Source organism: Hyperoodon ampullatus, assembly GCF_949752795.1.
Source record: "Hyperoodon ampullatus genome assembly, chromosome: 14".
NCBI classification, from domain to species: domain Eukaryota; kingdom Metazoa; phylum Chordata; class Mammalia; order Artiodactyla; family Ziphiidae; genus Hyperoodon; species Hyperoodon ampullatus.
In genome coordinates, this window is record NC_136927.1 from 19054025 (window position 1) to 19072231 (window position 18207).

The 18207-nt window shown below is 43.4% G+C and overlaps 1 protein-coding gene across 1 annotated transcript in view; it reads right to left on the bottom strand.

Annotated features, from left to right (window-relative positions):
• CFAP61 (cilia and flagella associated protein 61) overlaps positions 1-17734 on the bottom strand; it is a gene marked incomplete at both ends in the record, with an annotated part of 251873 nt that extends 234139 nt beyond the window's left edge. Inside the window, 5 exons of the mRNA XM_079719874.1 lie at positions 4893-5019; positions 5256-5323; positions 6113-6189; positions 9140-9290; positions 17592-17734. Of these exons, the coding sequence (XP_079576000.1) occupies positions 4893-5019; positions 5256-5323; positions 6113-6189; positions 9140-9290; positions 17592-17734 (566 nt within the window). The remainder of the gene's footprint in view (positions 1-4892; positions 5020-5255; positions 5324-6112; positions 6190-9139; positions 9291-17591) is intronic.
• Positions 17735-18207: the final 473 nt, after the last annotated feature.

Sequence of the window (18207 nt, forward strand, 5' to 3'; positions counted from 1 at the left end):
AAAAAAAAGACCTGGAAATGTGCCTACCTCAACTGTAACCATTCCCTTCTACCCTCCCCCAAAGAACTGTCCGCTTTGCATGCACATGTTTAATCATCCATCTGGATAATTTCTAAACTGGAAATTATTTTAAGTGCAACTATTTCCTACACTTAAAAAGGAACCTGTAAAATCACCCTGAAACCCACAAATATTTGGATAAATGCAAATTAAAACAACAAATTACTATTGTATTGTAGACAGTTTTAATAACTGAAACATCCAGCATAAATGAGGGTGCAAGAAAATGAGACTCTATTCGTTAGGATATAAATTGACATGATTATTTTGGTTGAATAATTTGGTAGTATCTATTTTAAAATTTTAGTGTTTAATGCAACCTTATCCAGAAATTCCACTTGTAGGTATCTATACTACAGACAAAAATAGCATGAATGCTTAAAAATATATGTACAAGGCTGTTTACCACAGCATTTCTTGTTATAGAAAAAAAAGAGGATAAATTTCCATAAATAAGGAATACTTAAATGAATTACAGTAGAGCCACACGATGAAATACCACACAGCCATGAAAAAGAACAAAACTGATCTGGAAGGTGGAGGAGCTGCTACCTTAAGTGGAAAATACAATTAACAGAACGTATTATCATGACTATAGATATATATGTGCATATACATATATAGATAGAGAGAGAGAGAGAGAATACACACATATACTCGCATATGCACGTATGGTTACATACTCACATAGAAGACTGAAACAATGAGTAATTTTTTCTTTAAAATGTTTTCTGATTTGAAAATATAATTCATTTTATTAAATGAGCCCATGTCTCAAATTAATTAGCAAATGGCAGAAAAAAATGAGAGATTTTTAAATGAAATGAAGACAAAATTATAGCAATTGTGAGACTACTTACAAGATCCTAAGAAATTAATTTTCAGAAATTTCTGAAAACATAATTAAAAAAACTGCCAAGTGGCCAGAGATAGAGCACTGGACTGAGTGGCCAGGACTGGCACAGAGGAGCCAAAGGGATGAGCCTGGGAGAAAGCTGAGGCCCAGATCCTGGAAGGGGCCGAGTTCAGAGCCACAACAGCAAGAGGAAAGAAAAGAGAAGAAGCAAGTCAGGAGGGGTGGGGGCTGGGGGAGGGGCCAGCATCAGGGCAGGCAGCCACCCTCCCTCTCACCCAAAGTTCACTGGACTTTCTTTAATAGGTATAGAATTACTCGTTATTCTTTTTTGAAAAAATTAATTAAATCAATTAATTAATTATTTTTGGCCGCATTGGGTCTTCGTTGTTGCGCGCAGGCTTTCTCTAGTTGTGGCGAGCGGGGGCTACTCTTCATTGTGGTATGTGGGTTTCTCACTGCGGTGGCTTCTCTTGTTGTGGAGCATGGGCTCTCGGTGCACAGGGCTCAGTAGTTGTGGCTCGCGGGCTCCAGAGCGCAGGCTCAGTAGTTGTGGCGCATGGGCTTGGTTGCTCCATGGCATGTGGGATCTTCCTGGACCAGGGCTCGAACCCGTGTCCCTGCATTGGCAGGCGGATTCTTAACCACTGCACCATCAGGGAAGTCCTATTCTTATTTCTAAAATGAGTTTTGGTAGTTTGTGTTTGAACACAAATTGTTGAATTTATAGAGTTGTTGCAGTCTTCCCTTATCCTTTCAATGTCTATAGGATCTGTAATGATATCACCTCTTTCAATACTGATATTGGTGATATATCTTCTTTTTTTTTCTTGGTCAGTTTGGCTAGTAGTTCATCAATTTTATTCATCTCATCTGTGTCTTTTAAATTACCAAATCCAACGGTCTCTTCTTTGTATTCAAATTATTTGATTTCCCTGCGAATTATTTGATTTGCCACTTTAAGCGTCTTTGACTTCTACAATACCCCTCTTCCAATTTTTCTTTACAATCATTAACGGCTCACTTTCATCTTTCAAAATTGTGCTCTAATCCTCTGCTTTTCACTTTAAAATCTCCCCCTCAACTAGACCATCTCCTTTATTCTCATGATCTCCTCACTCATGGGAAGCCCTGTATTTCCAACTGTCTCCTGTCCATCTAGTGCTATTATTTCCACTTTCAGTTAATGAATCCACCATCCCCCCTAAAGTTGAAACCCCGAGTCACCATTTACTCATGCTCATCCTTCAACTTCTCCAACCAACTGGCAATCAAACTTCACCTTCCCTCTCAAACATTTCTTTGCCTCTATGCACCTGCCTTGATCCATTCCCCAACCTGGACCTCTTTGATTCGTCACTGCCTGAACTCCAGCCGGCATCATTCTTGGCCAGACTGTTCTGTGCTCCTCCCCTGCAAGCCACTGGCCACATGAAAAGCAGTTCTTTTTAACATACAGTCCATACCATCCTTTCTTCAGTGCTCCCTGCTGGCTCCAAGTTAAAGCCTGCTCATCACAGTTTTTCTGCTCTTCCTCACATCTGCCCACCTGCCTGGTAGCAGACATTCCGGGTACTTTCCTGCCTCCATGCCTTTGCCCATTCTGTCCATCTGGCTGAACTCTGACTCATCCTTCCTGACCAGATTCAGAGGCTACCTTCTCTATGAAGCCTCTTTTCTTTTACATTTTTCCCACTGAGGTATAATAATATAGTGTACAGTGCACAGATATTAAGAGTGTAGCTCGATGACCTTTGACAGCTGCGTGCACTGCGTGCACCCCGATCAGTGCACAGAGCGCTGTCTCCCCACCATATCCCTCCCACCATCCCTCTTCCCTCCGCCAGAGGCAACCACTGATCTGACCTCTCCTGTGTTGTACATCATACAAGTGAAATCAACAGTATGTGGTCTTTGTTTCTATGTCTGCCTTCTTTCATTCAGCATAAGCTTTCTGAGGTTGATCCATGCTATTGTGTGTATACGTAGTTTATTCCATTTCATTGCTGAGTAGTATCCATTGTACAGAGGTACCACAGTTTGTGAACATTTACATGTTGATGGACATTTAGATTTTGGGGGGCCTGGGGGGTTGAAGCTGTCTTCACCCCTCTCTGTCCTTCCCTCCTTCAAGCTACACAGCGTCACAGTTTATCATAGATGGGTCTCTCTTCCCCACATAACTCTAATAATATTAATAATAATATTTAATTTCCTTGGGCACCTACATGTGACTGGCAGTGTGCTAAGTACTTGATTTTTATCAGCTCATCCCATCACTACAACAGTCCCATACAGCAGACAATATGCTCACACCCATGGACAGAGAGGAAACTGAGGCCTGCGGAGGCCTAGTTCCTTCTTTAAGTTAATCCATCTGGTGAGTAGTAAAACCAAGATCAGGATCAAGATCTACCTGATGTCATTATTGCAAATTCTTAACAATTATGCCATAATACTACATGCCTGGTAAACATTAGGCTCTTGCTTTTTTTTTTTTTTTTTCCTTTGCGGTGCGCGGGCCTCTCACTGTTGTGGCCTCTCCCGTTGCGGAGCACAGGCTCCGGACGCGCAGGCTCAGCAGCCATGGCTCACGGGTCCAGCCGCTCCGCAGCATGTGGGATCTTCCTGGACCGGGGTACAAACCTGTGTCCCCTGCATCGGCAGGCGGACTCTCAACCACTGCGCCACCAGGGAAGCCCTTAGGCTCTTGCTTTTTAAAAATTTAGTTTCGATACTTTCTAAAGAAATCCAGCACTCATCAAATATGGCAATGGTGGGAAGTCCCTGGCGGTCCAGTGGTTAGGACTCCACGCTTCCACTGCAAGGGGCACGGGTTCAATCCCTGGTCGGGGAACTAAGATCCCCGCATGCCACGTGGTGCAGCCAAAAATAAAAACAAACAAACAAAAACAAATACGGCAATGGTTACCCCCAAAAGATACAGCTTACTCTTCACTGATAAAGGAACCAACCACCCTTGTGAAATGATTTTATAGGCCCTCTTATTTCAAAACAGCCGTTCTATATTGCTCACAGTTCTGTGCATCAGAAACCTGGGAGGACTCAGCTGGGCAGTGCGTGCTTGGGGTCTCTCATGTGGCTGCAGGCAGATGTCAGTGGGGCTGCAGACACTGGGGGTTCTCCTGGGCTGCACATCCACATGGTGAATGCTGTCAGCGGTAGCCCCTTGGGGCTGCGGGCCCGGCACTGACTTGTGGCCTCTCCGGCACGGTGGTCTCAGGGTAGTCAGAATTCTCCCCCTTGTATCCTCCACAGCGAGCATCCCAAGAGAACCAGGCAGAAGCCTCCCAACCTCCCACGTCACAGAGCATCCCTTCCACCATGCTGTGGGGGCCACAGCAGCCATAAAACACCCAGACTCAAAAAGAGTGGACACGGACCCCACCTCCTGTTGAGAAGAGTAGCCAGGCCACATTATAGGAGAGCATGCAGGATAGAAGATGGCCTTCTTTGGAAAACAGAATCTGCCACAGCTATCGCCTTGAGATTGCTGACCTTCAAGGCACGTCATGTGGGCCGTGAATGGTAAAGACTTTCAGCTTGGAAAACTCCTCTTTGGGGTCAACAGAATCCTTATTCACTGAATGCTGGAAAATAGGTGGGCTTTACTGGGAAAACTAAATAGGCAGATTCATTTCTATGTTTGTTTTATTTGAAAGTTATTTCACTCAGTGTGGAGCCAAGGATTGTGTGTCTTCAGAAACCCTTAAGTAGTAAATGCACAGCTTTGCTGACCACACGGCACCAAATGGGTCTCATCAGATATTCAGTCCTGCAAGTTATGTCATCAAGGGGAATTGTAAACATCTCCAAATGAAGTAATGCTTCTGGGTATTACAAAGCAATTTCATTCGAGCTATCATCACTTACTGTAAGAAGTGGCAATTTTTAAACTCTCTGTAAGGTAACCGTCAGGGGAAAGCTTAGGTAACAAAAGGCACGGCTCCACACTTACCTGGCTTTGCGGATGTGTAGCTGAGGGTAGTGGCTGTGCCTGTGACATATGTGCACTGCAAAGTCCTCATCATACGTCAGGCTTGGAATGTTCCCCACTTGGTTGAACACAGTTATGAGAGTTGAGCCTAAATCCCAGAGACGAAGAAGTGAGGCCTCGATTTACCAAGGAATAACTTTAGGACTTCAGGGCAAATGTAGTTTCCATTCTAACGTGTGTTTTAATTGTTACAATCGAATGGGCACGTTATACATTGAGGACCTGGAGACCCATGGTTCTTATGTCCCATCCCCAAAGCCCCATTTTAAGCACAAATTTCTTATGTTAGCGACTGGGGCCAGGAGGTGGTGGAGGAGGACTTACCGAGGCTCATGTAGGACGGCACGATGAGGAATATGAAGTGCAGGTCTGGCACCGCCTTGAACACGGTCCTGGCGAGGGAAAGGGAGGGGACGGGGTGTCAACAATCCTGTTAGCCAGCACCTGGCAAGACGAACGCCTTCACTACAAAAATGAGGCGTTCACAGATCCACCTGGGCACCCTGCTCCCTGCCTGCAAAGGGAAGAACGCCTTCGAGGCAATTCCTTTTTCTTCTCTGCTTTTTCCTGGATTCCAAATGCCCCCTCTTCTATCTGTTCCATGGAGCCAGCGATGAACCAAGGCACCATGTCCACGCGGCGCACCAGGTTTCTGCTGAGATTAACCTTTGCCCTGGCATCTGGATGGTCTGGTGTGACACTGCAAAGTGACTTGAGAGCTGAGGCCACCCCCCGCCAAATGTCTGTGCAGCCTGTCAGAGATCCGTTGTGGCGGACGCCCCGCGGATCAGGTTTCTGCAGGCGGTCCTGTTAATAACATGTCTAAGGATGAGCCTGAGGAAAACTATTTTTAGAAACATCCAAGCCTGTGACCAAGTCTTCTCTTCTTCTCCTCCCCCCAAATCCATTTTCTTCAAATGACCGCGTGACCTGTTTGCCTCCAACAGTGGTAGTTAAAGGCGTCCATTCAAAGGAAGGACTGTATTCTTTCAGAAACATCACCACTGTTCAGAGTAAATGCTTGACTAGAGCCAGAAAGTACAAGCAAATTGAACACCTGAAAGAATTTCCTTTAAAAATATTGTTTTGACTATCCAGATGGTTGAAGACATGATGAAGACATGAACGTGTCTCGTCTACGATGCTGCTGTGTCACTGTCTGCCACGCCGTGGCCACTCACCGAATAATCTCTTTGCAGCAGCCGACAGAATACTCGTCCACGGCCACAAAGAGGTGCATGAACAACGTGTTCAGAGGCTGCAGAAGAAAAGAGGACACGATTAGAGGCCGAGTCAGAGCAAGGGGAGGGGTGGGAGATAGGGGCGGGTCTGGGGGCAGCCATGGCACAGAGCTCCCTGGTGTCGATGGAAGATATTTTATGTCTAAAATAAGGAGACACCCAGGCAGGGTTCAAGCCACTTTCTGTCCTCCTAGCTCGGAATGATTCAAGGAAAGGGGGGTCGTAAATGAGTCCAGCCTGTCGGGTCCTTCCTCCCGCCTCACTACGGGGCCACGGGCAGGGGGGGCGCCTGCGGGGGAGTGAAGTCGATTCTGAACTCAGTGGTCTTGTCCCCAGGGCGCCTCAGCCCAAGTGAAAGACAATCCCCCTCCCCCCGGGGCTCTGGAGTCAGCAGCTGCTGCTCTATTCAAGTGACACCAGGGAAAGCGCCTCTCATGAATTTGGAGGATGGAAGGCAGATGCCCCGCTAGGAATCCAACGGCTTGTTTTGTTCAACATTCCCAGAGTCAGAAACAAATACTCCGCTCGGGACCCAGAAAACCTGGAAGCGGGAAAACAAAGTAGCAAGATTCTAATATGGCTTTCGGGTCACGTCTTTAGGGGTTTTAAAGAACGCTGCCCCGTAACTTTTTTGTTAAATTTTATCAAAGTATAGTTGATTTACGACACTGTATTAATTTCTTCCGCACAGCAACGTGACTCAGTTGTACTGAGGACTTTCTAAGTGGCTGGTCATGAGGAGTTGCTCTACACATCCCCACATCCCTCTGTTCAGCTCAGTACCCCTGTGTTTATGGACAAATCCTCAAATTCTAGAGACAATGCAAATGGGAAGGGGCTGAGTGGTGAAGTGAGGGCAGTGCTTGCACCTCGATCTGGACAACAGGAGCACTTCTGTGGCTCTTGTTTCCCAAACAATTTCATAGACGGCCTTGGGTGACCACCTGCACATCCGTGTGCCTTGGTCTCCCCTCCTGTTGGGTGGCACGTGCCCTAGGAACACTCAGAAGGTGTTTATCAGACATAAAATGGCGAGAGAATCATGAGTTTAGTTCATGAGCTTGAAAGCTCCCCAAAGGCAAGCAACACGAACTCCAGAGTCCAGATAACAACAGCGACAGTGACAGTTCAATGTCGCAATGTGAGCACTTCCCATGCACGGACTCATCTAACCCCATGGCATCTGCTTTACATTCTGATCAGGACTCGCCTTGCTAGTACATGGTTTATTGCTTGGCTGATTTATCCCCCAAATTCTCTCTTCCATCAAAAATATTACAGTTCAATATTTATTCCTTAGCTTTAAGATAAAAATCATTATTTTAGTTGCAGTTACCCCCGGGGTAGGTAAGCCATTAAGCCATAAGCCTCTATACCCATGCTGTCCAATAGGAAAATAATTCAAGCCACAAATGCTGGGAACATACGTAATTTTCAAGTTTCTAGTAGATATATTTTTAAAAAGAAGTAAACAGGTGAAATTAATGTTAATATATTTTATTTAACCTAATATATTCACATTATTATCCTTTTAAGAAGTAGTAAATATAAAAATTCTCAACAAAGTATGTTATACTCTTTTTTTTCCTACTGAGTGTTTGATGTCCAGTGCATATTTTATACTCAGAGCTCATCTCAGTTCAAACTAGTCACATTTCAAGTGCCCAGATAGCTACATATGGCTGATGTACCCTACAGGACGGCCCAGCTCTACACTATTGAAGGAAGTAGTTTAAAAAAGAAACAATTTTAAAAGAACAAGAAAAGGAACAAAAGGGGAAAGAATTTAGGAAGAATGGTGTTAATTTCTAATTCTCAAAAAGGTAAAATCATGACCCTAATGCAAATACAAAATGCACGTATCCGAGATTGATTCAACCCATCAATTCATGAGGCGACCAGTGAGATGATACAAAACGATTCATTGCACTTGAGAAGCTGGCTTCAGGCAGTTTTAATGAGGAAATGTTAGAAGATTGCCCAGCTATATACAAAAGAGTTCAGGTCCCACTGGACCAGAAAGTGTACCCTTTGAGGTTATCTCTTCCACCACACTGAAGTTATTTACATCTCAAATGAACAAAACTCTACCAGTTCATCACTGTTCCTGCGGAACTGTAAAATAGCCCAGTCAATAGAAAATCAATCAAAAGTACAAGCACAATGGAAAGAATCTTTTTTGGCCTATTTCCAAGCTTGAGATAATTTTTCTGACAGTGGTGACTGCGAGCGCAGGGGACCAGGGGGAGGCAGCCTCTAGCTGAACAGATGCTGGGTAACTAAGGGCTGGGTTGTGCGTGTTTGCGTGTGCGCGCGCGCGAGTCCACTCTTTCACACAATTGCCGTTCCCCAGGGCTCCGGGGCGCGCTCTTGAACTCCACCGACAGGGCAAGCGTGCGTGCTGCCTGCAGTTGCAGCCTCTGGCTCTCTGCAGCAACTGGCCCGGATGCTGGCCTGGCTCTGGCAGCCGAGGGACAGCTCAGGCTACCAAAGCCCAGCTCCCTGAGACCCGATGACCTGGCTTCTGTGGGTCGACAGGGTGTCCTGTGTCTGCAGCTGGGAGACATCAAATAAGCCAGAGCCCATGAGGGCACTTTGAAAATTACAGAGCATGACTTGAATCTGAGGCTCTGTTGTCATTATTTCAGGGGCAGATGTGTAAATGGCAGGTCCCTCCCAGCAGGTCAAAGACTTGGGAGCACAGCGTGGAGGCCTGGGAAGCGCAGTCGTGATGCTCCCCTAACTCCTTGCCGTGCCCCACCCCCCGTCCTCCTCTGAGGCTTCCTGTTCTCAGACTCCCCTTCCCTCTCCACCAGATAAGTTCATTTCTGTCTGTCATGATGTCACGCACTTTCTGTTGTGACTTTTGAACTGCTCAGTCTAAAAACTGAGAAGACCTATATGCAAACATAGGACTTCCCTTCCAAATTCAAGCCGTTCTCATAAGCAACGTGCATGGTTACTCACTGTGCATGGGATTTCACTGTCCAGCTCCCGGAACACGGACACCCAGTCGTCCTGTGGGGCTACATTCCAGTTGGGATAGTCCAGGAAGGTGGCCTGGGCCATGATCTCCTCCTGGTCATTGTGGAGGGTGATGGCAAGGTTTGCCTTCTCCCTGCGGAAACGATTCCAATTGCACACATGAGGAAGGTACCAGAAGTGAGATGAAGAGGTGTCATTTTCTCCCACCTTTGGCTACTGGAGCTTGGCAACCACTGCACGAGATATGATAGCCTATGGAAGAGGCGGGAGCGATGTGGCAGCAACTCTGGAAGTGCATCTTTCAGGACATCTGGTGCTACCAACCGCATCTTTACAGAAAATTACACTTCATTAGAAAGGTGTCATGTCTATGATATAACGTGTCCAATACCCCTCCCTTGGAGACAGGCTGGGGAAACGGTTGACTGCAGTCTTCCCCATCCTCTCCATGTTGCCAGCTCCACTGTGTTGCCCTAAACACCTACATTTAGGATGGCCAACTGGCCCACGTATGTGTCCCTCACACACATGCACTTCCAGTACTTAATTATTTTCTTTAAGCCAGTTCACTTTTGGCTGAAATAATCTATTTCAATAAAAAAATTTTACATCACTATCATAAATGGAAAACCATTATACCTTCCTATAAACAGAAGGTAACTATAAAAATGAAGAGATGGCACTTAAAACAAAAATTGCTCTGCATGGTTTGAGTTAAATCACTTGGGTACCACCGGAGCTGTGGGCACCTTTGGGAAACACTGTGCTCAGGACACCAATCTCAGCACCTCCAGTCACCGTCCCTTCTCACAGGAAGTCATAGTCCTCAGCCACCGGGGACTCCACCAGGGGTGCCCCTGGCCCAGGCACTGCAGCTGGCTGCCCTCTGGTACCGAGAACAGGGGATCCACACAGGGCGCTCATTAGCGGGAGGAGGTAGCCCCCCAGCTCCTCCCGTCTGGTTCAATGAAGCCCCTACCCCTCATTCCACTCCCACAGGGCTCCCTCCAGCTCCTGGTCCTCTGGGCTCCCCTGCTCTGGGCTCCCAGAGCCACGACCTACAGCTTCATGCTGACAGTCCTCACTCTAACCCAGATGAGAAAAGGCCCGGGGCACAGGACCACGGAGCATCAGCAATGATAGTGATAGAGGTGGTGGAGGAGGAAGTGGGCAAGAGCTGGGACCAGGCAGCTGCCATCCCCTCAGGGAAGCAAGGGAAATGTGTTCCTGGAATCCCAATTTGAACTTGAAATGCATTTATCCATGGGACCTAGGGTGGCAGTTGTGTTCTGTAGTACAATTAGCACGATACTATATGGCACAGACATTATATATTAAATGGGCTTTTGTGGGCATCCAGCCACCAATAACATTGTTTCAATGGGAAAATGCACTGCAATTTCCAGAGAGCCTGACTGCAAAAAGTAACTTTGGCAGCATATCCTTTTGTATGTACAATTTCACTTCTTATTACCTCTCAGCTAGTAGGTCCTCTACAGTACAGATAAAAATCATCGTGGGAGCAAAAGAGGGAGAGGAGGAAAAAGGTAGAGGGAGAAGGTGTGTTTCTTTAAAGCTGGTTTATAAAATTATTCTTTGTAATAAGCCAAATCCAAACCAAAGGAGCCCTCAAAAATACATAGACACAAGCACGAGCACAGGTATGTATTTCACAGAAAATATATTAAAGCTCGAAGATATTATCCAGCAATAGAAATCAGAGTTCTTTTCATTAGAGAAGTGCTTCATTTATTCAATTGGTTTAAGGAGTTTTCCAAGTTCAGTCAACACTCGTTTTACTTAACTGTACTTGGTGGAAATCTTGGTGAAACAGTGTCCCTATTTTCTGCCTCATTAAGCAGTGTGAGTGAAACAGGGCTCAGAGTCCCTTTACGTCCCCCTCCCCATGCTCTGAACCGTGGAGTTTCCGCCCCCCCGACTGCACTGTGCCATCTGCACACCAAGTGGCCCACTCTTTCGGCCCTTTCCCCACTCACCCGCTCTGCCCAGTCTGCTCATGTCCTCCCCTAAAATTGAGCAGGGTTTTTAGGTGAGACCACTGTTACTCATTCCTGTATCTCTGTGACTGAGCCAGCAGTCAATAAAAGGAAACTGAATAAACGAGAAAAGAAACCGCCAGTTTTAGAAATGCCCGTAAGATGGGTCTGGAAGCTTGAGGCTGGCCGGCCAGGGGATGGGAGTTAGTTACCTAATGTGAAAACGAAAGGCTACAAGGGCTGGGTAGCAAGGGAGCTGTTTGGGGAGCTCCAGGACACTAATGAAAATGTAAATTTACTTTTACTTCTGAAAATAGGCTGGCTTCTAAGGCAGGTCTCAACGTTATGTCATGAGGGCCCCATTTTCACATTAAAAAAACTTTCACTACTCCCCTCCCACATGATGTAAGTTACGCTTTTTGTATCTGCCAATCCAGAAAATACATAAACACATCAGACACATGGATTCCAGGAACGCTTACAGCCACTCCAAGGCCCAGCAGGGGTAGGGCGCTCAGCGACCAGGGACCGGCACAGCACATGTCCAACACGTTCTATTGGATGAGTCACAGCTCCAGGCTGATTTCAGAGGCAGGGGCTACAGTGCAGGGAGGAACACAGAGGCCCAGAGAATAGGGGAGGCATGGGAGCCTCCAATGTCATCAACGCCCACGCCTGCTTTAGCTGCAACACCAGAGTTAACTTGATTTCACGTATTGTATGTATTTACATTTACATACGTATAATTATATATCTAACATATATTTTTATTTTCATTCAACCCATGTATTTTAATTTTTCTTTTTCTTTTTTGACCCATGATTATTTATTATTGCATTACAAAATTTTCAAATATATGGGCATTCCTTAATTGTCTTTTTGTTATTGATCTCTAACTCCATTGCATTGTTGTCAAAGAACGTGCTATGTGGTACTAACCACTGCTGGGGATGCTTCATGGCCTGAGAGGAAGTTAGTTTTTATACATGTTTCCATGTCTACAAGATTATGTATGTTCTAACACTGGCTACAGTGTTCTACGTATATCCGTTAGATCAAGTTCTTTAATTGGGTTCTTATTGAAATCTTTTGTTGTAACTGATTTTCAATTTGCTTGACCTTCCATTTATTAAGAGAGGTATATTAAATCTCCCATTATGATGGTGGGTATGTCTATTTCATCTTTTGGTTCTATTGATTTTTTGCTTTGTATATTTTATGACTGTCATTAGGAGCATACAAGTCTAAATTGTCATACCTCCCTCAAGCACAAAACCTTTTATCATTATATTGCTATAATGACCCTCTTTATCTGCAATGATCCTTTCTGCCAAAAGTATATTTTGTCTGCTATTTATAGAGCAACACTAGTCTTTTTTTTGGATGAGATTTTGGCTGGCATCTTTTTTTTCCCAATACTTTGACTTTAAATCCTTCTGTGACTTTATATATTAGGTGTGTCTCTTATATGTAAAATATGACTGCTGTTTGTTTTGTTCTGTTTTCAGCCAATCTTCCCATCTTTCTCTTTAAACTGAAAAATTTTGTTCAAATACATTTATTTTGATTACTGATATAACTGAACTGTTTTCTATCTTCCTATTACATGATTTTAATATGTTCTATGTTTTCTGTTTCTTTTTTCTTCCTCCTTTCTTGCCTTCTTTGAGATTCAGTTTGTTATAAATTTCTTGGTCCATTTTCCCTCTACAGATCAGAAGCTACCATCTCTCCACCTATCTTTAAATGATTATTCTAGCCACGTTAACATATATTTCTAACAAAGTCTTTACCCTCTGCTCCAGTTATCAACTGACATGTACCAAACCACCCCTAAGCTTAGTGGCTTAAAACAATTCATTATTATCCCTCATGGTTCTGTGGGCTGGCTGGGCTTGATTGAGCAGTTTTTGGTTGGGGTCTCTCAGGTGATGGCAGTCAATTGGTGCTGGTGGTCAGAGTCACCTGAATATCCAATGTCTAGAACGTCTCCACTCATACTGTTAGTAGTTGATGCTGGTTGTTGGCTGGGAGCTCGGCCGAGGATGCCAAGTGAAGCACCTGCATGTGCCCACATGACTTGAGCGTTTAACAGTATGGCATCTGGGTTCCAAGAGGGAGCATTCCAGAGCCCAGTGGAAGCTGCAGACTTCTTACGATCTAGACTTGAAGTCATAAAGCATCACTTTTGCTGACCTCTATTGGTTACACAGGGCCAACCCTGATTCAGGTCAAGAAGGGACTACAAAAGGACTTAATGCAGGACCTGTGGCTCATGAGAGGGAGGGGGAGAACCTTTGAATACTAGCTACCACACCCTCCTCCTGAACAATACCTTAAGAGTACTTTCAATCTAATCACAGGACTCCCAATTTACCTGCTATTTTTGTCCTGTAGTTTAGCTAACTTACTATTCATATCTTATAACTTACCATTTACATTTAATACCTATATTAGATTAGTCATTATTAATGTTACTGTTTTATACAAGCTAGATTTTTTTCATATTTGTACTTATTTTTGTTTACATTCCTTCTTTTATCTTGGGTTTTCCAGCTGAGATATTCTTCCTTCTGCCTAGAGTATATTCTGAGGAATTTCCTTAATTCAGAGTTCACTGGTAAACTAGTTTTTGTTTGTCTAAAAAATGCATTCATTTTCCCCTAGGTATTGAAAAATTGTTTTCTAGGTATACAATTCTAGTTTGATGTTATTTTCTCTCCAATATTAAAGACATTCCACTATCTTCTGGGTACCATTGTTGCTAGTGAGAAATCATCATTAGTCTAATTTTTAGTTGTTTGCAGGTAATTTGTCTTTTCTTTATAGTTATTTTTCAGATCTTCTCTTTAGCTTTGGTGTTTTGCTGTTTCATTATGATGTGGTTAGTTGTAGAATTCTCTGTGTATTTTTCCTATTTGGGATCCATTGAGTCTTCTAGAAGAATTGGTGCTTCTCAACAATTCTGGGAAGTTCTCAGCCATTATCTCTTCAAATATTGACTCTTGCACTTCCTATTATCTCCCTTTAGAAGTCTGATTAGACCTACTTGTTAAATATTCCATTCTTATTTTTTGTCTCTGTCTCTTTGTGCTGAATTCTAGGTAATTTATTGGTATTGATGCCCCAGTTCACTACTTCTGTCTTTAGCTGTGTCTATTACGATGTTTAATTCATCCACAGAGCTTTTAATATTAACTATTTTTTTCTAGATGGTCTATTAGACTCTTTTAATTCTCATTTTTCATTTTTATGGTCTTTTAAAACATATCTTCTCACTTTAGACAAAGTAAGCATAGTTATTTTATATTCTTTGACTTAATATCTGAAGGCTTTGAGAGTCTGGTTCTGCTGTAGAGTTTTTTGTTGTTGGTTCTCACTAATGGTGAATGTCTCCTTGGATATTTGTGATTCTTGACTGTGAGCTCATGTTCCTTGGAATTTTATCTGTATTACTTGAAGTCTGAGCTGAAGCTCCACCCCTTCAGACCTGAGCTGTACTTATTTCAGTGGGTCTCCTGGACACACTACTAATGTGCAACCACTTTTAATCAAATTCTCCGCTTCCTCTACTTTATTCAGTCTAATGGGTAAACTAACTAAGTTTCGGTGGTCTAAAAATGCATTCATTACTTGGGAAGTTTTGAAGCTTTTGGGGACCATGCAGATAATTAACACAGACCTTGAATCAACACGTGCTTATGAATTCTTGGGGGAGGCTTTATCCCCCTTCATTCATGCTGAGGTTGAAACAGGCTAGTTTCCTTACTTTTATGCAGTGGGTTTGTCTCCTTCATGCTTACAAAGAACAGCACAGTTTTATACAAAGAAATCTGATACTTCCCTCCTTAAGTGGATGGAGTATTTATCTTCTGTTCTTTGTGAACCTGTCAAAACAAAACTGTGAGGTTTCTAGAATGCAGCAAAAATCCTCAAGGAGAGAGTGGCGTGGGTTCCTGCTATTGTCCTGAAGTTTCTGATTTCATTTTGACAATGTTCTCTGCACAGTCCGTACGTGTGTGTGTGTGTGTGTGTGTGTGTGTATGTATCAACATGTTTCCATCCAGAGGACATCATTAAGGTGTTTAATTCACCATAATGTCAAAAAAATGAAATCATTTCATTGTTATACATATATATTTTTTTTTTTATTAGTTTCTGCTTTATAACAAAGTGAATCAGTCATACATATACATCTGTTCCCACATCCCCTCCCTCATGCATCTCCCTCCCTCCCACCCTCCCCATCCCACCCCTCCAGGCGGTCACAAAGCACCGAGCTGATCTCCCTGTGCTCTGCGGCTGCTTCCCACTATCTATCTACCTTACGTTTGGTAGTGTATATATGTCCATGTCTCTCTTTCCCTTTGTCACAGCTTACCCTTCCCCTTCCCCATATCCTCAAGTCCATTCTCAAGTAGGTCTGTGTCTTTATTCCCGTTTTACCCCTAGGTTCTTCATGACATTTTTTTTTTTTTAATTCCATATATATGTGTTAGCATACGGTATTTGTCTTTCTCTTTCTGACTTACTTCACTCTGTATGACAGACTCTAGGTCTATCCACCTCATTACAAATAGCTCAGTTTCGTTTCTTTTTATGGCTGAGTAATATTCCATTGTATATATGTGCCACATCTTCTTTATCCATTCATCCGATGATGGACACTTAGGTTGTTTCCAGCTCCGGGCTATTGTGAATAGAGCTGCAATGAACATTTTGGTACATGTCTCTTTTTGAATTATGGTTTTCTCAGGGTATATGCCTAGTAGTGGGATTGCTGGGTCATATGGTAGTTCTATTTTTAGTTTTTTAAGGAACCTCCATACTGTTCTCCATAGTGGCTGTACCAATTCACATTCCCACCAGCAGTGCAAGAGTGTTCCCTTTTCTCCACACCCTCTCCAGCATTTATTGTTTCTAGATTTCTTGATGATGGCCATTCTGACTGGTGTGAGATGATATCTCATTGTAGTTTTGATTTGCATTTCTCTAATGATTAATGATGTTGAGCATTCTTTCATGTGTTTGTTGGCAGTCTGTATATCTTCTTTGGAGAAACGCCTATTTAAGTCTTCTGCCCATTTTTGGATTGGGTTGTTTGTTTTTTTGCTATTGAGCTGCATGAGCTGTTTATAAATTTTGGAGATTAATCCTTTGTCAGTTGCTTCATTTGCAAATATTTTCTCCCATTCTGAGGGTTGTCTTTTGGTCTTGTTTATGGTTTCCTTTGCTGTGCAAAAGCTTTGAAGTTTCATTAGGTCCCATTTGTTTACCATTGTTTTTAGTTCCATTTCTCTAGGAGGTGGGTCCAAAAGGATCTTGCTGTGATTTATGTCATAGAGTGTTCTACCTATGTTTTCCTCTAAGAGTTTGATAGTTTCTGGCCTTACATTTAGGTCTTTAATCCATTTTGAGCTTATTTTTGTGTATGGTGTTAGGGAATGATCTAATCTCATACTTTTACATGTCCCTGTCCAGTTTTCCCAGCACCACTTATTGAAGAGGCTGTCCTTTCTCCACTGTACATTCCTGCCTCCTTTATCAAAGATAAGTTGGCCATATGTGCGTGGGTTTATCTCTGGGCTTTCTATCCTGATCCACTGATCTATCTTTCTGTTTTTATGCCAGTACCACACTGTCTTAATTACTGTAGCTTTGTAGTATAGTCTGAAGTCAGGCAGCCTGATTCCTCCAGCTCCGTTTGTTATACATATTTTTAAAGCATTTTTATACACATATTGTTCTCCAACAAAACTGTGCCAAATTTATGTTACATTCATCAGTGTGGTGATCAGAAATTGCAAATTTTAATGTCTTAGGCTGGCCTAGTTTAAACATTTCGATTGTATTTAACTTGAAGCTTTATGAAATCCAAAACACTGTGCTCTCACTTATCATTTTCAATAAAAATAATGAGGAACAGCTTATAGGATATTCATATTCTGGTGTCCAAAAAAAAAAAAAAAAAACCAAAACAGGGAGAAAAAAGATTAAAAAAAAAAACCCTAGGCATATTTTGAAGATGAGAAGAACCCTTCAACAGGAGTGGCTAAGAGCACATCCAGGCTTTGTCACTTACTAACTACTGGACCTTGGGCGAGCCTCCACTCTCTCATCTGTAAAATGGGCATGACAGTGGCTACCTCAGAGATAAACAAGACGATGTTGGCAAAGCACACAGTCTGAAAGAAAATAAATTCTCAAAACGGGTAGCTAAGTGACTCTACTAGTGGGTGGGGCAGTTGAGATTTGAACCCTAGTTTGCCTGAATCCAAAAGTCATGAGAAGTCTTTTCAATTTACATGTTGCTACGGGACTTAGCGATGGTTGTTCCCAGACATCTCCCACTCAGTAGGGCACACTTTCCTGCTGCCCTTTCCTCGCCACAAGCCCCACAAGGACAAAGGAGTGGAGCCCCTTTGCTATGTACTTACAGAAGAGAGATGATATTAAGACTCCCAAACAGCTTCTGGGTAAATTTTCTAATGAGGTTTTTGATGCAATAAATATCCTGTGACTCTGTTCTTCGGCAGTGAACCACCTCCACCTTTCCTCTTGGAGAAGTGAGTACTGACATTTTTGATTCTGTCCCCAAAAGAGAGAAAAACAGCCCACTGTTAGCCTGAGATGACAAGCCAGTCTGGCTTCAGTACTTACGAAACAGGACATTCCTCCAATTTCCGTGTGGTCAGAGTGAGCGTGGCTGGTGGGACGCATCACCCCTGTGGGTAGGCTGTGACGACTGTCCCCAAAAACCAGTTGACACGTGTCTCTCCAGGAGAATGATGTTTCTGAGGATTGGCCTGTCTAGAAATGTCTGCAACTGTATTCTTTGTTTCCCACAAAGCTGCTTTAAAATATTCAAACAATAGGACTGAAGAACATTGAAAGGAATTATTTATTGATCCAGGGTCTTCATATTTAATCGGCTGCCATGGCACATGGTCAAGAGTTACAGGGGAAATACAGTTGCCGCCCATCGTCCATACAGAGTTCACCAAACTGGAGCCCTGAGGGGTAGCAGTCCTGAGAGGTATTTTGAAGGGAAAA